Source organism: Ictidomys tridecemlineatus, chromosome 6 (genome assembly GCF_052094955.1).
Source record: "Ictidomys tridecemlineatus isolate mIctTri1 chromosome 6, mIctTri1.hap1, whole genome shotgun sequence".
NCBI lineage: Eukaryota > Metazoa > Chordata > Mammalia > Rodentia > Sciuridae > Ictidomys > Ictidomys tridecemlineatus.
This window is the reverse complement of record NC_135482.1, coordinates 77,489,020-77,511,473: the sequence shown is the minus strand read 5'-3', so window position 1 is coordinate 77,511,473 and position 22,454 is coordinate 77,489,020. Positions and strand designations below refer to the sequence as shown.

Below are 22,454 nucleotides of genomic sequence, written 5' to 3'. Positions count from 1 at the left end.
ATTATCCTATTTATCACAAGGACCACAATGTAACACCAGATCATTTAAGCTAAAAAGTTTAATTTGCAAACAGAAAAGATTAAAATACAGTTAAAGGATTATAACTGCTAAGGAGTTGAGAAAGGGGACAAATCAGCAAACCTTTAAGCTTCTTGCTTTAAATGCCTGCATTTGCTCACAAACCAATTTAGAGACAATATGCAAAAACTAACAATTGTGGATGTGAGAAGTCATTTAACAAAAAGACTTAAAGTGAAGGAAAAGAACTTGGGGGAAAATATAGTAAACATGTACTATACCCTGTCCATCTCCTTCAGTAAGACAACAAAGCATTTATATGTTCAGGTAATTATAAAATGCCTTTGTACTTCAGTTCTATTTACAAGATCTTCCCAGTAAAATATAAGTTCTTTATAAAAGGTCTATTAAAGGGGCTTTTAATTTCTATGGATGTTCACTCCATCTCTTGCAAATGTATAAATATGTACATATGCAAATCTTCCTGTAAGATATTATGCTTCTACTAAAACATCCCAAAGCTATCTTTAAAATTTTATACTGCAGGGTTGATGATTTAGATTTAGTGGTAGAACACTTGCTTATGAACATGCACAAGGTTCTGGGTTCAATCCACAGAACTTCAAGAAATGATACTGCTTCAGGAGGAAAGATCATGTCCATTCATTTTCGTAAGTCTAATTTATAATTCATAGTCTTTATATTTGGCGAAATAGTAATTTCAGACACTCGCATAACTCCAGTTGTGGTAGCACATGCCTCTAATCCCAGCTACTTGGAAGGATAAGGCAGAACAGGATTGTCCAAGGTCAGCCTATCCAATTTAGCAAGACCCTGTCTCAAAATAATAAAAGGGGGTGGGTGTCAAGAGCCATCCATGGGCTGTGTGTATGAGCTATGTGCATTTGAGCATATGAGAGGACTGGCTGCTGTTGTGTGCTCTTTGGGCTGTGTGACACACATGTGCCCTTTCCTCTCGCTCTGCCTGTGTTCCCATAAGGCACCGAGATGGGTGTGACTTGCCAAGATGTCAATCTACTGACCACAAGACATCATGAAGCTAGACTCAACCCCCTGAAACCTGATCCCTTGCCTTATTTGGAATATTCTATGAATGGTTTCTCCCCAATAAATAGGGGGACTTCAGGTGTGCTCACTCTCTTGCCTCCTTTGCTCCCCATGCCCTCTAGTGTGGAGCTTGATTCTTGAGGCTGTAGAGCTGTCCTGAACTCTGAAAAAGGCATTTTCTGTGTTTGTGTGGTGTTTTTTGTTGTTGTTGTTGCCAGCCCAATTCACCCAGAGTGACCCCGATTCCATCGCATACTGCAACAGGTGGGCATATGGGTCAGTGGTAAAGCACACCTAAGTTCAAGCACACCCTAGTGCCAAAAAAAGAAAACAATCCCCCTAAAACAAATATTATGATATCCCATTTAATGAATCCCCATTGGTGGATTTATATTTTTAAAAACTCAAGAAATGCTCACACTATTTAAATAAGCATTTATTGTGTACAGGAGAAAAATAAGACTAAGCTAAAAATCCCAATGTAGTAGGAAGCATAATGGATAAAGGCCTTGTTGAACTTGAGGACTCACTATTCCTATACACCAAATTTTGCTTTCAATCATTATACTTTGTGTTCTGGACATAAATGCCAAACCATGAACTAATTTATTTAACTGAAATACTAACCTACAAAGTATCTACCTTGAACTGAAAAAAATTCTGTTAAATAGTAACTCACCCCAAATCCTCTCTACTGAGAACACTAAAATTTAAAACCACAAAGAGAAGCCATGTGTATGTACCTGTAATTCCAGCAACCTCGGAGAGAGGATTGGGGATTGAGTTCAAATTGAAGGCCAATGTGGGCAATACAGTGAGAACCCATCTCAAAAAAAAAAAAAAAGAAAGCTGGTAATGGTGGCACACCAAAAGCAAGGTGCTAAGTAGCTCAGTGAGACCTCGTCTCTAAGTAAAATACTAAACAGAGCTGGGGATGTGGCTCAGTGGATGAGTGCCCCCAAGTTCAATCCCCAGTAACCACCCCCTGAAAAAAAAAAAGTTATGCATAGCTGCAGGGTTTAACTGCTGAACCCAGACCCAGCTCAAAAATAATAACTTTTGTAGATATAAAACCTTTTACCAGCTTCCCAAGTTTACTCAACATCTCAGAAAAGAGAATCAAAACAACTTTCTGCTTTAGCAGAAGACTTGCATCTATTTCTCCATATTGCAACAAAATAGTTTTGATGAATTTTATTCAGCCAAAGAGAAAAATGAAATTACGGCATTTGCACGAAAATGGATGGAATCAGATACCATTATATTAAATGAAATAAGTCAAACTCAGAAGGTCAAGGATCTAATGTTTTCTCTTACATTGGAAGCTAGAGAAGAAAAAGGAAAAGAAAGAAGGGAGTAGATCTCCTAAAAATCAAAGCAAGATCAGTAAAGGAAGGGACCAAGAGGTAGGAAACAGAGAGGGAGGGGGCAAGTCCTGGGGAGTGATACTGATCAAATTACATTGTTGCAATGTGTGCATGTACAAATACATAACAAATCCCATCACAATATACAACTAATGCACCAATAAAAAATGTGGGAGGAAAAAAAATCAAGCTCTGAGTACTTGTTGTGCTTGTTGCTAATGAAATAGTACTGCTTCTAAGAGCTTCAGTGAATAGAACTAATTTAATGATTTTTAAGTGCAAAAAAAATTGAGAAATAAAATATTATTAATGAGAAAGATATAAAGCTTAAAGGGTGAAGTTTGAGATGTTACATGCCTCAAATGAACAGTAAACTCTGGTAGTACCTACTATACTGCATAAGACAACATATACACACATACACAGAACCCTGTATAGTCTTCATAATTAAGAAAAAACAAAAAAACCCACAGCACCTCATATTCATTTAATGCCAAGAGCCAGGCACTAAGTCTTTTAGACATATTCTTAGCTAAGTTTCACAACTGCCCCATGAGACTGACCAATCATCATCATCATTCCCATTTTACGTGTGCAAAGACAGTCTTTAAAAATAAACGAGAGAGAGAGAGAGAGAGAGAGAGAGAGAGAGAGAGAGAGAGAGAGAGAGAGAGAGATCGATCTTAGAGGTAAAATAGCTTATTCAATTGGATAGCTTATCCAATCCAGATCAGTTATGCAGTGGCAGCACCAAGGCTCAAACACAGTATTGCCTGACCAAAGACTATGCTTTTTGATGATTTAGCATTTTACCTAATTCAAATTAAATCAAGAACCCAGGAGAAAGCAAAAGCCTTACTGATGGTGGACCATGATATTACCTGTGTATTTTCTATTGTATCTTGTATTATTATACATGTAGGAGGTTCCAAAATAAGACCTAATTAAAGGAAGTACATGCCCTACTGCAAAAATAAAAGAAAGAAAAGAAAAAAAGAAAGTTTCAAGGAGAATGTGTGATTTGGTCCATTGAAAACATATTAAATCTTTTAATTAAAGACATGTATATCAGTGACCCTGAAAGGAACTGTTATATATAAAAGTCTTATTTAAAAATAACAGCATGAACCCATGAATAAATAACCATTCAAGAATTATCAGTGATAAATTCTAAAAACTTAGGTATCTTACCTCTCATCTAAGTGTTCAATCAAATAGGAACAACTGAAGGTGCAAGTAACTTTTTTATTGAGGCACAACAAGGCATTGTAACTTGCCTGAACTTGAGGCAGTCAGTTTAGTAAGCTCAACGTTAATACAGTTAAGGATTAAGTGCAAACAATATACATTCACAGCTTGACTAGCGAGGCTACATCACAATTTATAAAGTGCCAGATTAGTGCTAATTGTCATTCAGCTTGAAATTTTTCACCTAGAGAGGAAAACAAAAAAGTAAGGACCTCCACCTTCCTCTAGGAATGAAAACATTTTCTTAAACCAATCAGTCATCATGGCAAGGACTACATTTTCTCCAACCCCACTAATTCAAACACCATCCTTTTATTGTCAATTCTGAACTGACTTTCAATCTTGATAAAGAAGATAGCCTGAAAATGTAGAATATTTCCAACTACTTCCATAAATTGCTCCCCTGTGCAAACGTAACCATATCTGGTCTCCCTGGAAGAGCTGAAGAATTGCATGATTGCTAGCAGTTTCATGGTCTGGAGCACCATCATTGGCATAGGCTGATACCAACACCTCTTCATTCTTCATGAGGTTGACATACAGTGGAACATTAACTGCCAGCTTTAGCATATGGAAAATGAAAACATAAGTGCCATTCACTGGGCAATTGAATCTACCAAGCTGAAGATCAAAAGTCTCCCCCAAGTTATTCAGAAGAAGATCAAACACAATAGGTTGGTCTAAAGTTCCAGGGGCCAGGTTAGAGGTTCTGGCTGCTGAGAAGGCAACTCTCATCTGCTGAGGCAGGGGATAGACGTGTACTGGCAGTATGGTGGCTGCTGGGTTTGTCACTGGCACATCCACAGGGGTCATGCTACGGGAGTCTCCTTGTCCAGAGTCACCACTGTTAAAGGTTTCGTTGTCTCTTTCTGGGCTGCTCACCTGAGAAGAATCACTCCACCCTGCTGTTTTATTAGCAACAGTGAGTTTCTCATAATGAAGCAGTTAGCTTTGAACACAATATTTAACATTAGTCGGCTACTGAAACACAGATAAAGATACATTTTATAGTAAATTCCAAAACAAAAGCAATAAAATGTAAATAACTTACAATTTCTTAGATTTTCTGGAACAGACTTTATAATACTATTCTGAAGCCAAAAGGGACCTAACTAATCTTGTCTAATTGTCTTTTTAAAATTTTTCTTAAGAAAATGTGGTCCCCAAAAAGGTTAGATAAAAAGGTTAGCAAAAACTTAACCCCAGGTTTAAACATTTTTTACTTCTGTATCTTTTTCCCATAATTCTGACTCAGTTAATTTCTCATGATCCATCTTCTACTCAAAGTAGGTAATATAGAAATAAAATAAAACCTAGATTAAGAAACCAACTTTTAGAACTACTGGCTAATAGCTCTTCAGAGATATTTTGATTTGGTACTAAACCACATGATGAATGCTTATTTTTTATTTCCAAGTTAATGTGACATCAAATAATTTTAATGTGATAGGGGCCATACAAAAATAATGCTTAGGTCAGGTGCAGTGGCACACACCCATAATCCCAGCAACTTGGGAATCTGAGGCAGAAGGAGCAAGTTTGAGGTCAGCCTCAGCAACTTAGCAAGGCTCTATGCAATTTAGCAAATCTCTGCCTCACAAAATAAAAAAGGACTGGAGATGTAGCTCAGTGATAAAGTGCCTCTAGGTTCAATTCCCAGTACCATTAAAAAAAAAAAAGCTTAGATATAAGGCAAAGATGTTGTAAATATTGGTTACTTTTTCAAAAAGAAAAGATTGTTTTTAGGCTGGGATTTAGTTCAGTATTACTCTTAAGAAAACTAAAACTTTAAAAAGATGAATGCTGGAAGCAATACACTTTGGGGAGAAGTTGGAAGAGGGTGCAGAATGAACTAAAATTATGCTTTTGGTAAATAAACTACTCACTTAATGACCCTTACCTCTTGAATTTGCCCGAGGACCACCAGATGTTGTCCCTCCTCGCTTATAACACTGTTGGAAATTATCCTAAAACGAATACATGAATATTCACCTTGGCACCAAAAATGCAGGACAAAAATTAGTTATTACACAGGATTATTGGCTGCTAAGTCTATAAGATTAAAGTCCTCCTAACTCTTTATCTGACCTTCCCCAGCAACCATCAAGAAGCTCAAGATGTTCCCAAACACCAGAAAAAACAAAGCAAAGGCAACAGTGGCAATACTTGTTTCATCTGTTAATTAACCTGACCAATTAGCTATGTATATGCAAAAACAATAAGTCACTTAGAAAACACTATGTAGAAGGTACAATACTAGGTAATGATGGCAATTCAGAAATACAGCATGGTCCTTTGTCCTTCATCTCAATATAAGACATAAAGCAAGAACAAGAACATAAAGCCAGGTGAGGTGGCGCATGCCTTAATTCCAGTGGCTTGGGAGGCTGAGGCAGGAGTATTGCAAGTTCAAAGCCAACCTCATCAACCTAGCAAGGCCCTAAGCAACTTAACCAAATCCAGTCTCAAAAAATAAAAAGGCTGAGGATGTAGCTCAGTGGTTAAGCAACCCTGGGTTTAATCCTACATAAAAAAAAAAAAGAACAATTTTTTCAATCTTATTTAATTTAATTTATAAATCAAACTGAGAAGACTAAGTTTGTTTTTTGATAGATAAAATTAAAAATAATTACATCATGTAAGTGTATTTATTGCCTGGAAATATGATCCAAAATAGAAAAGAAAAAATATTCAAGGTGCAATGCTTCCAACTGATTCTCAAGTATGGAAAAAGCATCTCCACATAACCCATGAAAATAATAGTTTTTTTTTTTTTTGAGAGAAAGAGAGAGAGAGTTTTTAGTATTTATTTTTTAGTTTTCGGTGGACACAACATCTTTTTTTTATTTCTATGTGGTGCTGAGGATCGAACCCAGCGCCCCGCGAATGCCACATGAGCACATTACCGCTTGAGCCACATCCCCAGCCCAATAATTAGTTTTTTAACTAAATTAATATGTACAATTTTGGGGGAAAAAACAGGCCAGAAGACACTCAATAAGAATAATTAAGTCTCCTACTCCAGAAGTTCATAATCTCCTTTCTAATAGCACCAATATCAATTTCTTATGTTTTCTCAAAGAAACTTAGAGCAACACACAAAAACACTGGAACACTGATATTAAGAACAAGTAGTTCTATTAATGAAGTCTATATTCATCAACACCCTCCCCAAATATAGTCACCGAGGATCATATAATAACAGCTAATATTTGCATGCTTGATATACACTCAGCACTGTGTTGTTAAGCACTCATAAGTATTGTTAGTTCATCTGATCCTCAAAATATCTCATGGAGAAATCCTCAAAACCCCTCAAAGTTAGATGAATAACTAAGAGATGAGTCCACATCTAACAGATAAGGAACTAGAGCTCAGAAGGCTAAAGAAACATATTTAAGGTCACAAGGCAAGAGAACTGATAAAGTAAGAAAGTAAACACACATCATTTAGATTCCATGGTGTGTCCTTCACTCCTTTTCAATCCTGCCTCTATACAGACATCTACCCTACCTCATGTAACTGAAAGCTCCAGAAGAACAGGTATTTGATATATTAGCAACAAAGCTCAGTGTAGTACATATACACATGCACCTCTTCTTTAATGGGGTTATGTCTTGAAAAACACATCATACATTGAAAATATCGTAAGCCATGTAATTATACAAGAGAAAATTGAACACTTTTTTAAAAAACTAACCATTCCTTTATATATATATATATTCCTTTAAATATATATATATATTTAGTTGTAGACAGACAAAATACCTTTATTTTATTTGTTTTTATGTGGTACTGAGGATTGAACCCAGTGCCCCACACAAGCAAGGCAAATGATCTCCTGAGCTACAACCCCAGCCCCAAACTGACCATTCTTAAAAATGTTTAAGAATATGCAATTTGTAAAAAAAAAAAAAAAAAAAAAACTAAATAATCACAATTAAGACACATGTTCCCCGCCCCCCCGCAAAAAAAAAATATATTGTAAGTTAAAAGGCATTTAATATACCTAACCTACTGAACATCACTGGTAGGTAGCACAATATTCTACACAGTATAATTGGTTGTTTACCCTCATGACTGCACAAATGACTAGAACTCTGGCCACTGCCCATGATCTTGAGAGAGTATCAAAATTCAAAATCTGAAATAGACTTTCTACTAAATGTATATCACTTTCAGTCATCATAAAGTCAAAAAAAATCATTAAGTTAAACCACTTTAATTTGGGGACCATCAGTACATATTCAAAATCTTATAAAAGTCTAAAATGGAAAATACTAATATGGTATAAATTTATATCTAGGATACCAATGACTGCCTCTTCCTGGTTTGTAAACTTTTTTTGGGCAGCCAGTTGGGGCAGCGGGCGGCTGTGTACATGTGTAATTGAACTCAGGGCCTCATGCATACTAAGCAAGCAATCTACCACTAAGCTACACCCAACAAAGCCACACCCCTTTTACAAACATAAATAAATTTATATCCATATATGACCAATAACAGGAAGTTCCAAGGTTTGTTAAAGCAAAATGTCTAACATCCTATCCAGTCTTCCATCAGATGTAGTGATGGAAGATGTTTTGATTTACTGCAATCAGAATAAAAGACAAAAACAACAAAAAAAAGAGCTCTGTTAATTAAGCAAGCTAAGTTAAAGGCAATATGGTAAAGTTGAGATCATGAGGTTTGGAGTTAAGAAACTCACATTCCAATCTAAGTTCTACAATATACTTGCTGAATGAACTTATCTAAGTAGAGAAGTTACTTAACCTCTGAACCCCCAGCTCCTTTTTCAAGGTGAAGGATTAAATGGGCTAATGTGAACATGATTACTAAAGTCCTTAACACCTTTAAATTCCAAATATCCAGTAGCTGACATTTATCTTCCTTGGGTGACTGGGAAAGCTTCCAAATCAACACTCCATAGGACTTAAAATAGTTCTAGAACTAAGAACACACTTGTACAAAACAGATTATTACTGTTATAGTTTAATCACCAGCTTACCACCAACAACTGTAATACTATTCAACTACAACAACTATTCTTACTTACCCTTTGGGAGTAAGGAGTTCCAGGATATTCTCTAGCTTGGAACTGCAGCTGGCTATAATTTCCATTGGAAATTGAAGGTGGTCCTCTGTAAGTATCAAAACCTAACAAATAAACAAACAATAAACCAATTAATAAAGCATACTAAATTAATGTGCACATATAAATATGTAACAAATCTGTTACTATTATAATGGCTCAACAAAAAAATGAGGAAAAAAAGCATATTAAACTATACCACTGCAAAAGATAAACTGACCCTGTAAAGCCATCATTACTTCATTACTTCTTTAAGCAAAGACATATTAAAATTGCTCCCACAGTAAAAATACATTTATAAAATATCACTGACTTCAAACAAGCCCAGTTTAGAAATTTGCTGCCACTGGAATACAGGTGGGGATAGGAAAAAGTGGTGGTAGGGCAATTAGGGTACTTGAGGCTTCTGTCTTGAATATTTTGCTAATACTAAGCAGTAATTAAAATACTTGGGATCATAACTAAAACTTAATATCATTATCATAGTTTTCAAATTCTGTGTTCCTGTGTGTAGAATTAGACAAATAATTAGAAAACAGATATTATCTAATTGTGATATATTTTTTGACAAAGTTAACTAACATAAAAAGAAACTATTCAAATACAAAAGCCAAACTTATCCCTAGAAAAACAAGAAGATTGACCATTCTATTTAGTAAACAGCAGGATTAATCTGTTCTTCAAAAAGGTAGTTCTGTTATAGAGAGAAGGCATACTAGGTAGAAGACCTCCATTACATTACAAATGGCAATGACAAAACAGAAAAAGGTAAAAATGGATTGAGCCAGGTAAATATACAGACAAAATAATTCAGTACAATTAAAGTTTGATTCATAGCATACCTTTATAACTACCAGGGGACCTATATGAATTGGTCAGTAATCTCCCACCACGAGTACATCCTCTCACAGATCCCCGGCTGTTGACAAATGGCTGAGCAGGTCTGGGAAATACATTCGTCTGTGCTGGGTAAAAGGCAAGGCTACCATTGCTTACTTGAACAGTTCCATCAGGATGATAATTTGAAGCTTAAGGAAACAGTTAAGAGTTAAATGGTAATAAAGGTCCGATACTCTTTATATGTAAAAAAATCAATAATCAAAACCTTTAATATATTTTCTCCCTTTAAAAAGAAAATGATTTAAGTGATGAAGCCACTACAAGAGAAACTAGGAAAACTACCCATTCATAATAGCCTCAAAAAAAAAAAAAAATACTTGGGAATCAATCTAACAAAAGAGGTAAAAGACCTCTACAATGAAAACTACAGAACACTAAAGAAAGAAATTGAAGAAGACCTTAAAAGATGGAAAGATCTCCCATGCTCTTGGATAGGCAGAATTAATATTTTCAAAATGGCCATGGGCTGGGGCTGTAGCTTAGTGGCAGAGCACTTGCCTAGCATGTGTGAGGCACTGGGTTCGATAAAAATAAACAAATAAAAGTATGCTGTCCATATACAACTACAAAAAAATGTTTTAAAAATGGCCATACTACCAAAAGCATTATACACATTTAATGCAATTCCTATTAAAATCCCAATGACATTCTTCACAGAACAATTGAAATTCATTTGGGGGAAAGAAAAAAAAAAAAAACCCCAGCATAGCCAAAGCATCTTAGCAGGAAGAGTGAATCAGGAGGCATCACAATACCAGAGCTTAAACTATACTATAGGGGAACAGTAACAAAAACGGCATGATATTGGCACCAAAGTAGAAATGTAGACCAATGGTACAAAACAGAACACACGGAGACAATCTCCCATAAATCCAGTTATCTTATACAAAGGTGCCAAAAAAACATACATTAGAGAAAAGACAGTCTATTCAACAAATGGTGTTGGGAAAACTAGAAATCCCTATGTAGCAAAATTAAATTAAAACTCTATCTCACCCTGCACAAAAACCAACTCAAAGTGGATCAAAGAAAGACACTAGAACAGAAATCCTGAACTAATAGAAAAAAGAGTAGGCCCAAATCTTCATCATGTCAGCTTAGGATCTGACTTCCTTAACAAGACCCCTGAAGCACAAAAAGTAAAATTTAAAAAAATCAATAAATGGGATGGATTCAATCAATAACGTGAAGAGAGAGCCTACAAAATGGAAAAAAATCTTTACCACATGTACCTCAGATAGAGCACTAATCTCCAGGATATATAAAGAACTCAAAAAACTTAACTCCCAAACAACAAATAATCCAAATGGGCTAAGGAGCTGAACAGACACCTCAGAGAAGAAGAAACAAAATCAATCAACAAATATGAAAAAATGTTCATCATCTCTAGCAATTAGAGAAATGCAAATCAAAACTACTCTAAATTTCATCTCACTCCACTCAGAATGGCAATTATCAAGAATATAAACAATAATTCGTGTTGGTGAGGATGTCGGGGGAAAGGAACACTCATACATTGCTGGTGGGACTGCAAATTGGTGCAACCACTCTGGAAAGTGTTATAGAGATTCCTCAGAAAACTGGGAATGTAACCACCATTTGACCCAGCTATCCCATTCCTTGGTTTATACCAAAAGAACTTAAAAATCAGCATACTACAGGGACATAGCCACATCAATGTTTATAGCAGCTCAATTCACAATAGCTAAACTGTGAAACCAACCTAGATGCCCTTCAACCGATGAATAAAGAAAATGTGGCATTTATACACATGAAATTTACTCAGCCTTAAAGAAGAATGAAATTATGGCATTTGCAGGTAAATGGATGGAAGTGGGAATATCACACTAAGTGAATTGAGCCAATTGCAAAAAAAAAAAGCCTAAATATTTTCTGATAAGCAGATGCTGATCCATAGTGGGTAGGGGTGAGTGTGGGGAAGAACGAAGGAACTTTAGATTGTGCAGAAGGGAGTGAGAAGAGGGGTGGGGCATTGGGGATGGGAAGGACAGCAGAACGAGACAAACATTATTACCCAATATACATGTATGATTACACTACTGCTGTGACTCAGCACCATCTACAGCAAGAGGAATGAGAAGTTATGCTCCATTTGTGTATAATGTGTTAAAATGCATTCTACTGTCATGTATAACTAATTAGAACAAATAAAAATAAATTGCAGGGGCTGAGGTGTGGCTTAGTGGTAGAGTGCTTGCCTAACACGTGAGGCATTGGATTCTATCCTCAGCACATTAAAAAAATAAATAAGTGAATGAATAAATAAAATAAATTTTAAAAATAAATAAATTGCAAAAAAGTGATTTTTGTGTGTGTATATGAGAGAAATGAGTATGATTTATTACTTCTTATAAATGAAAGAAATTTGACACATGCTACAACATCAATGAACTGTGAAAAAATTATACTAAGTGAAAAAAGCCACTTCCAAAGGACAAATATTGAATGATATAACAGGAGGCTAAAGTAGTTAAATTCATAAAGACACAAAAGTAAAACAGTGGTTGTCATGAGCTGGAGAGGGAGGAAAAGAGGGAGTTCGTATTAAATGGTTCTAGTTTCAGTTGGGAAAGAAAGTTTTAGAGATGGATTATGGTGATGGCTACACAACACAAATGCAGTTAATGTCACTTAGCTGTACACTTTAAAAATGGTTAGAATAGTCAGGTTCATGTTATGTATATTTTACCATGATTTTAAAAATAATAAGCTAACCATTTCAGGCCAGGGAGTAGAAGAAAATTAGTCCTAATTCATAGAATTCATAATTGAAAAAGCATATGACAAAATATTATTTATGTAGATCACCTGCCCTATATTTCAACAAAATACGTGAGAACAGAATGAGGTCCCTGTGGTTAGAAATTTATAATTACTATCTCTTCACCATTTTATTGAAAAGTACCAACAAGCTGGGCATGTTGGCACACACCTGTAATCCCAGCTAAACAGGAGGATCACAAATTCAAGGCTAGTCTGGGCAACTTAGTGAGCCCCTGTCTCAAAATATAAAATAAAAACAGCTGGGGATGTAACTCAGCAGTAGAGCACTTGCCTAGCATGAGTGAGGCCATGGTTTAATCCCCAATATGGAAAAAAAAAATGCTCAGTTCACTTGCTCAGACATTAAGTTTCAGAAAAGTGAACAAGGAGTTGAAATAGCAACACTGAAAATCTACAAGTGCTCCTTTAAGAAATAAGTACAAAGTTGCCTATTTCATAATTTAAAGTAGCATAAAAGATCAAAGTATTCTCCTTTCTCTGTTAACAGTATAATAAGCATACTAAGTTATATCTTCACATTAATCAATGTCGTATGTAAGAGAGGGAAAGGCCAGATAACCCTTTGTCTGTGGTGAAAAATTAACACAATGGTTTCAAAATCTTCATGCACTGGGTATGGTGGCACACACCTGTAATCCCAGCTGCTTGGGAAGCTGAGGCAGGAGGATTGCAAGTTCAAGGCCAGCCTCAGCAATTTAACAAGGCCCTTTCTCAAAATAAAATATGAAAAAAAGAGCTGAGGGGGCTGGGAATGTGGCTCAGGCAGTATGGCGCTCGTCTGGCATGCGTGCGGCCCGGGTTCGAGCCTCAGCACCACATACCAACAAAGATGTTGTGTCCGCCGAGAACTAAAAACTAAATATTAAAAATTCTCTCTCTCTCTCTCTCTCTCTCTCCCCCCCCCCCTCCTCACTCTCTTAAAAAAAAAGAAGAGCTGGGGATATGGTTCAGTGGCTATCCCTGGTACCAAGGAGCGGGGTGGGGATCTTCATACCGTCAGATAGTACCCTATCTACCTCAGTGGAGTGCTCAAAGCAATTAGATTTTAAAAAACACAACCCTACAAGGTTAAATCGGCCATCAAAGTTCTGCCTCTCTATAAAAGTTCAAATTAACAGGTGAACTTAACTAAACAGAAACAAAGACACTCAGTGCTTCTCAACACTTTAGAAAGGTTTATTGGACAAGAAAGAACGTCTTGAGTGTCACTACAGACTTCCTTTCCATTTAATTACCTGTTACCAAAATCTTCAAAATATATGCAAAGATCTTACCAGTTTCTTGAGACATGCCAGTTGGTTCTACATGTATAGCTGGCAGTTGGCACTGGGGTGGCGTCTGTGTACTTGCTGTAGTAAAACTTTGATTGTAGCCAGGTGTATAAGGGGATTCTTTAATTTCCTGTTCTTTCCGTGGAGGCAGAGGTGCATTAACATTAAATACCTTAAAAGATAAGGGTAAATAGGCCATTTGTGAATGTTTATAGGAAATGCGTAAGGATAGCATTCATCAAACTACAATATTTTGATATTTCTATTTGTGTAAAGGACTTGAATAGACATTTCTCCAAAGAAGACAAATAAGTACATGAAAACATAATCAACACACTTAGTCATGAGGAAAACATAAACCATAATAAGATGCCACTTCATACCCATTAGGACAGTTATTATCAAAAGACAGAAAACAAGTGGTATCAAGGATGTGGAGAAGATACACTGCTTGTGGGAATGTAAAATGATGCAGTCATGAAAAACAGTACAATGGTTCCTCAAAAAGTGAAACATAATCTACCATATGATACACCAACTTCACTTCTAGGTATGCACCCAAAATAACTAAAGCATGGACTGGAATAAATATTTGTAGACCTGTGTATTTAGCAACATTATTCATAACTGACAAAAGGTAGAAACAACCCAAGAGCCCGCCAACAGATGAATGAATAAACAAGATATATACATAAAATGAAATGTTCTTTAGCCAGAGGAAGGAATGAGAATCTGATGCATGAACCTTGAAGCATTATGCAAAGTGAAAGAAGCCAGATACAAAAGAACAAGTATTGCATGATTTCACTTATGTGAGGTACCTAGAATAGGTAAATTTATTGATATAGAACATGGAATAGAGGTTACCACAGGCTGGGGAAGGGGAGGAATAACAACTTACTACTTAATGAGTACAATGTTTCTGTTTGGGATCATGAAAAAAGTTTTGAAAATAGTAGTGAGGGTTACACACAAAATGAATGTATTTAATGCCACTGAATTACACACTTTAAAATTATTATAATGGTAAATTAAATTCCATTTGATTCCAGACAGAACTGACATGAAAGAGTAAATGTTAAACCTCTATTAAGCTATCATAATAAGGCTTATTGAGAATAAAAGTTATATAGAAGAAAAGGATCCTTTTAAAAAAACTAAAATAATTTATCACTTCCTGAATTTTTACTATGTGGCAGGCAATAACCTTCCAGAACCTGGTCATAATTTACAAAAGAACATTTCTATTACTTTGGCTTTCTTACCTTGCTCCATTTTCCTTACATTACATGGCATCTGATAATATGTATATTTGTCTTTCTAAACCTCCCACTTCTAGTAATAATAATATAATAAATTATTATTTAATTTGCAATAATAAAAATGCAAACTTCTTGAGCAAAGACCTATTTTTAATTGCTATAATCCCAGTGATTTTGATCTGGCTTCATAACTACATGTCTAATGAATGAATAAATGAGAACTGATCTGAACTTGAAAGGCTTCAAAACAGGCAGAACACAGACAGAGGCATGAGCAAATAGGTACTGTGCCAACAATGAGCAAACCAAGCCCATTAGGGGACTGGTTTGACAAGTTATACAAGACTACAAAGGTACTGAGTGTCAGGCAAAGGACTCAATTTCATTCTGTAATGGACTACTGCTTGCTTTCAATTAGGAAAAAGAAAAAGTAAACCCAATGTGGCAAAACTGTATAGGATGGACTGACAGGGAAAGAGGAAAAGCAAGGAAACTAAGATATTCTAATTGATTAAGCACAGAGTGATAAGATTGGTGAATTCGGGTGTCGAACTTCACCAGCCTATTCCTACATTGTGCCTGCTTCCCATTGCCACTCCAAGGGCCCCCCCCACACACACACCATCATCACTCCAAAGGAGCTGGAGTGGGACACTGAGCCAATTAGGATCACTAACAGCCCTACAGACTGTTTCATGCTACTGTGTTTAGAGAATAAATGTAGAAATCTAGCTGCAATATTATCATTAAAAAAAGAGAAAAAAAGTTTTAAGCCAGGCATGGTAGCACACACTCATAATCCCAACAAATCAGGAGGTTAAGGAAGGAGGATCACAAGTTTGAGGTCAGCCTCAACAACTTAGCAAGAACCTGTCTCAAAAAAATAAGAAAGGATTGGGGATGTAGCTCAGTTGTAGAGTGATCCTGGGTTAAATCCCCAGCATGATAAATAAATAAATAGAGTTTAAAACTATAATTTGTAAAGAAATACATAATTCAGAACACCAAACAAATCTGAATAAATCTCTATAAATAAGCATGAGACCAGGATGAAACCAAATGAAATCTTCAATAATGAAGTGAGGTGCTAAGCAAGTCTGTGCCCTGAACTTCGGGTTACTAATGCTAGGAACATCGCTAGTACCCTTTTAGTAATGATTAGTATTATTAAGCTGTTCCTAGAAACAGATGTTTTTCACCTACACATTTTCTTCCTTTTTTTGCTGTGCAGGGTACTCAATCAATCACATGTTTTATTTGTCTGATATAGGCCTTCAGCTTTGCCTGCTAGTTTTCAGAGTGGGAACAATGCTCTGATAAAAGACCCATTCAAAATTCTAGGGACTGGGGATTTAATACTCCTCTGTCAAAAACAGTATGTCAACTAGACAAATGTAAATTCTAACCACCCAAATAAGAATAAAAAAGGCAAACTTTTCACATAGCACTAATAATAGATGTAGGAGAAACAAAGACTCTTAGGCAGAATAATGAATAATGAACTGTGATCATCATTCCCGGTTCATACTCACTGTCTGCATGGCTTGAAAGGGTGCTGTGTTAATGGTTATTGAACTAGTACTTGCTGGAGGTGACTGGAAGCCCTGTTCAGAACCCTTTGCCATGGAAGGATTTGGAGCAGCTAGTGAAGACGGTGGCTTGCTTGGGGGAACTGCTGCCTGGAGGGAAGAAATGCAGCATCAGCCAATCACCTGCCATATAACAAGCAGTTCACTTACACTAAACCCCAAACTGGCGCAAGTCAGCAAGTTCTTTAGGATGACATTTGGACACAGGAATGCAAAAGAATAGCTTTTGCTTACAATTTCAAATCTCAATTGCTGAGGATGCACACTAGTATTTGCTTTGCACAGCCTGCTGACTAAGTCAAAGAGTCTTACTGATAATCAGTCTAACAAAAGAGGGGCTGACCTTTTTACAAGCATCTAATCATTTCTGAACCCTGAAATACCATTTTCCAGTTAAGAATCTAATGTTATTCCAAATTTATACAGTGGAATTGAGCTTAAGAAAAATCTTGGTTACTTCTTTAGTGTTAATTTTTCTCTGTTTTAAAGACTTATTAGTGGATTTCTGAATCAGTTAACTAAAAAAAGAAAACCAATCCTGACCTATTTTAATTAATTTTTAAGGAAACAATTAGTTCTTGACATAACAGACTATGAAGACAAAGACTTCTAAAAAGACAGTAAAAGCTGAGGCTGGGGCTCAGCAGTAGCACACTTGCCTGGCATGTGTGAAGCACTAGGTTCAATTTTCAGCACCACATATAAATAAATAAAGGTCTATCAACAACTTAAAAAAAATATTAAAAAAAATATAGTAAATCCAATTCCAATTAGTTATAAAGCAGATATCTGTGGTCACTTGGTAAAAATCACTATCTACTTTTTTTTCAATATTGGAGATTGAAACCAAGGATTCTTTACTACTTAGCTACATCCCCAGTCCTTTTAGTATTTTATTTTAAGGTAGGGTTTCGCTAAGTTGCCAAGGCTGGCCTTGAATTTGAGGTCTTCCTGCCTCAAGTTCCCAAGTAGTTGAGATTACAGGTGTGCACTACCACCACATCCAACTGATTTGCCACTATTTTTTTTTTTTTTTTTGAGTACTGGAAATCGAATCCAGAGGTTCTTAACCATTGAGCCACATCCCCAGCCCTTTTTATTTTTTTATTTTGAGACAAGACCTCACTAAATTGCTAAGGCTGGCCTAAAACTTGTGATCCTCCTGCCTCAGCCTCCTGAGCAACTGAAATTACAGGCATCTGCCACCACACCCAGCTTCTTCCCCCATCTTTTTAAAATGAAGAACCAAATCTCAATTTAGACCAAGGTAGTACCATAAAAACTAATGATTGTGGGGCCAGGGTTGTGGCTCAGTGGTAGAGTGGCAAGGCCCTGGGTTCAATCCTCAGCACCACATAAAAAAATAAATTAAATAAAGGAGTTTTTTTCAACTACAACTAAAAAACTAAATACTTTGAAAAAACTAATGATTGTTTGTGGGGTTTTTTTTAGTTTTTTTTTTTTTAAGTTGTCAATGGACCTTTATTTTTTTTTTATTTGTATGTGGTATTCAGAATAAACCCAGTGCTTCACACATGCCAAGCAAGAGCTCTACCACTGATCCACAACCTCAGCCCCTCTATGTTTTCTTGTATTGTATAATGAATATTTCTATATAATAGCACACCCAAAATAAAACTAATATTTGTTAAATTGTCCTTCAAAATTCATTTTATCCTGCTATGTCTGTCTCAAAGATTTGCTCAAACATCAAAATCTATAACTCAGAACAGTTTGTAATCTCAGCAGCTCGAGAGGCTGAGCAGGAGATTCATGAGTTCAAAGCCAGACTCAACAACTTAGCGAGGCCCTAAGCAACTCGGCAGGACCCTGTCTCTAAATAAAATATAAAAAGTGCTGGTGCAGGGTGTGGTAGCTATTGGTGCACACCTGTAATCCTAGCAGCTGGGGAGGCTGAGACAGGAGGATTGCAAGTTCAAGGCCAGCCTCAGTGAAAGTGAGGCACTAAGCAACTCAGTGAGACCTTATTTCTAAATAAATCACAAAACAAGGCTGGGGATGTGGCTCAGTGGTCAAGTGCTCCCGAGTTCAACCCCGAGTTCAATCCCCGTACCAGGAAAAAAAAAAAAAATACTAGAAATGTTGCTCAGTGATTAAGAACCTCTGGGTTCAATTCCTGGCGCGATACACACACACACACACACACACACAAAAAAAAAAAAAAAAACCCTGAAAGCACAAAAAAACCTAATATTGTCAAATAAGCTAAAACAGTAACTCACAACTGAACTAACATTAAGCAGTATTGTTTGGTTTTGTTCCAGAGATTAAACGCAGGGGCATTTAACCACTGAGCCACATCCCCAGCCCCTTGTAACTTTTTTATTTTGGACAGGATCTTATGAAGTTGCTTAGGACCTCACTAAGCTACTAAGGCTAGCTTTAAACTTGTAAACCTCCTCCCTCAGCCTTCTGAGCCACAGAGATTACGGGCATGAACTACCATACCCAGCTTTTGAATTAGCATTAATTTTTTTTTTTTTTTTTATACTAGGGATTGAACTCGGGGACACTCAACCACTGAGCCACATCCACATCCTACTTTTGTATTTTATTTAGAAACAAGGTCTCACTGAGTTGCAAAGTGCCTCGCCATTGCTGAGGCTGGCTTTGAACTCTCGATTCTCCTGACTCAGCCTCCTGAGCCACTGGGATTACAGGTGAGAACTGCCACACTGGGCTAGCATTAATCTTAATCCTAAAAATTATTGTCTTCAGTCATGAAAAAATAAAAACTTGTCCAGGTTTTCCTTAGAAAAATCTGGCCTACTCTTACCTAAATTTTTTTACTTTTCTATATGAAAAATTAAATATTTATTGCAAAAGATAAGGCAATATACTATTAAATTTACCTATACAGCAAAGCCACTGTAAAGTTACCTAGAAAAGTTCTAGGACCACAAAATCTATAAAGTCATACCTTAATAAATTAAACATTACATCATTCAACTAATCATTCCTGTAATTCATAAAATAAACTAGTTCTGCTATTCTTTTAGGAAGAAAAGAAATTAAGACCATTAGCCTTTTAGTACCTCAGGAGTCTCTGAAGTCACAAATTCTGTTTCAGCTCCCGTTGAAGCCTGATCAGCAGTAACCAAGCAAGCATTTGAGCTACAAGTAACTGGAGAAGCAGTAGCCTAGACACAAGAAGACATAAAATACTATAAAAAAGTCATATTTTGCTCACTTTCTGTTTCCTGGGCCCTAGGTCTCCTAATATGTTCCTCTTACTAGCCCTCACTAGTGTTAAGCATTATGTTAAGCCCATCACACATATTAGTATTTAATATTAATAATAACCCTGTAAAATACGTACAACTATCCCCATTCTATTGATAATCAGGCAGAGATAAAGAAAAGTGCAGTGATTTTCCCAAATAACATAAAAATTATGTGGCGGGGTTAAGATTCAAACTCCAGGCCTAGGGCTAGACTGAGTGTCTCAAAAAGCAGCTCACTGAGGGTAAGCTCGGGCACATGAACTCTTCAGCCACAGCACTGTCAGGGATCATTAAAACTAGGCTTTTATTCTATAAGTACTTTCTGTATTAAAGAGGAAGTTGGAAGTATAAATGGGATAAACTCCACATAAATCAAAATAACACTAAAATTCTAGTGCAAAACTAAATTAAAAGCATGAATAAAAGAAAAATTGTGAGATAGCACAGCAGGAACTAAGGCTGCACCAACTGTAACCAATAAAATACTAGGAGAGTAGCTAGGAAGGAAATCTATGGCACAACAATTATTAGAATATATCAGAGATACTTCCCAAAATCTAGCAAGCAAGGTCTAAAGCATCCACAAATTCAATAATTTTATCTAAATGCTTCTATGTGGTTCTCAGAAGCTCAAGTAATAAAACACATGAATGGAAACTAACGAGGGGTAACCAAACATTAGAAGTTATGCTGCTGCAACCCTCCAAAGGGGCCTTCATGATATGCTGCTCCTTTAAGAGTGTGGGACCAAGTTTTAAAAAAGATCACATGGAAATAATTTTTTAATCGTGTACAACATTTTATAAAGTTAAACAGGCATAATTTATATCCAACTAAAATATTAGAATACGAGATTGAACACTTTTAAAACTATGCCTTTCTTCTGTCTTCTGAAAGGACTTCTGAAAGGACATCATATCTATGTTACCCATAGCAGAGAAGAAACTGGAAGAAATGAAGTATTCTAGGCCAGAATGTTCCTATTTAGAAGACACATTTAGATACAACCATTGCTGGATGTGTATAAAATCTACAAACGTTAAGTCCTTATTTGAAACATCTGATCATTTTAGATGTTTAGAAGTGCACAAAGTATGTTAAAAACAGAGGTACTAAATAAAACACTTTATAGATATTTTTTAAAAACTGACTTTTTTTCTGTGCTTCTTATTAAAATAATGAGACAACTGCAAAAAAATAAATAGAACTGGCTGTTGTGAGGACATAAGTCTCTCAACAAAAGGGTTTCACAGATGCTAAGTATTAAAGCTTCTTGGACCACCTGATAGTTAAACTTTAAAAGACTTGAAGGCAGGCATGATGGCACATATTTATAATCCTAGTGATTAGGGAAGCTAAGCAGAAGGATCAAAAATTTAAGGCCAGCCTTGGCAAATTAAACTTAGCAAGACATGGAGATACAGCTCCATTGTGGGGTGCCAATGGGTTCAAATCCTAGCACCATAAGAGATTTAAGGAGGGAAAAAGTTTACTTAACAACAAAAAAGACAAACACACGTTTTTTTCCCCTAGTACTATGAATTGAACCCAGCAGTGCTTAACACTGAACTACATCCTAGCCCTTTCCTTTAATTCTTTAAATTTTCAGACAGGGTCTTGTTAGATTGCTGAGGCTGGCCTCAGACTTGTGACCCTCTTGCCTCAGCCTCCCAAGTAGCTGGGATTATAGGTGTGCACCACCAAGCCCAGCAAAGACATATTCTTTACACTTGTATTCATGTTAGCAGCTCTTGTTCCAAATTACCACTCTTTAAAAAGTGAACCAGCTGGAAGAAGATTACATATTGGTGAGTAAACATGATGTTTGAGATGAGTGGTTCCAAATACAGATATGCAGATTCACCAGGGAGTTATATTCAAAAGATAAATACTTAGCCAGTATTTACATGTGCCTGTAATCCCAACTACGTGGGAGACTGAGACAGGAGTATTCCAAGTTCAAGGCCAGTCTTGGCAACTCAGCAAAAAACTAACTCAAAATTTAAAAAAAAAAAAAAAAAAAAAAGGATTGGGGGGAGGGTATGAATCAGTGGTAAAGCACCCCTGGGTTCAATTCCCAGTACAATAAAAAAAATTCTTTAATAAAAAATAAATAAATGAATGCTTAGATAGCAACCCTGGAAGTGATGCTCCAGCAGGTTTAAAGTTATACCTAGAAATACATATTTTTATTAGAGTGACCAGAAATTCTGATGTAGCTATCCTGTCAGCCTGTACCTGAGAACTTCTACACAGACCAGTAGTTATTCAAAAAGAATTTAACTTGACAAATGAAGGCCTTTTGTAGAATTCTAACAGCTAGATAAGATAAACAAAACCACTTTAGTAAAAGCATAAGTGGAAAAGATAGGGCAAAAACCCCCTGATATACCTTGCTTAACAAATACAATTTAAAAACTGAGGACTCAAGATGTAGTCCAGTGGTAGAGTGCTTGCCTAGCATGCACAAGGCAATGGGTTAAGTCCCCCGTACCCCAACCCCAAAAACTAAGCCACACCTTTTCAAATTATATATAAACCACCATAAACAAATGGTATTTACTCAGAGGGTTTCAGAAGGGAAGATCA

At 36.3% G+C, this 22,454-nt stretch overlaps 1 protein-coding gene across 17 annotated transcripts in view; it reads right to left on the bottom strand.

The window, feature by feature from the left end:
* Positions 1-3,684: 3,684 nt before the first annotated feature.
* Positions 3,685-22,454, bottom strand: part of Caprin2 (caprin family member 2) — a 45,552-nt gene continuing 26,782 nt past the window's right edge. For 10 of the 17 annotated variants that reach the window (XM_078014951.1, XM_078014948.1, XM_078014947.1 and 7 more), the window contains 7 exons: positions 19,677-19,781; positions 16,564-16,710; positions 13,773-13,941; positions 9,636-9,821; positions 8,758-8,858; positions 5,602-5,668; positions 3,685-4,606 (listed from right to left, as the gene is read on the bottom strand). In XM_078014951.1, coding sequence (XP_077871077.1) covers positions 4,038-4,606; positions 5,602-5,668; positions 8,758-8,858; positions 9,636-9,821; positions 13,773-13,941; positions 16,564-16,710; positions 19,677-19,781 — 1,344 coding nt within the window. In that variant the 3' untranslated portion in view covers positions 3,685-4,037. Of the gene's footprint in view, positions 4,683-5,601; positions 5,694-8,757; positions 8,859-9,635; positions 9,822-13,772; positions 13,942-16,563; positions 16,711-19,676; positions 19,782-22,454 lie in introns of those variants that run through there. The other 7 variants (XM_078014949.1, XM_078014959.1, XM_078014957.1 and 4 more) reach the window with 7 other exon arrangements.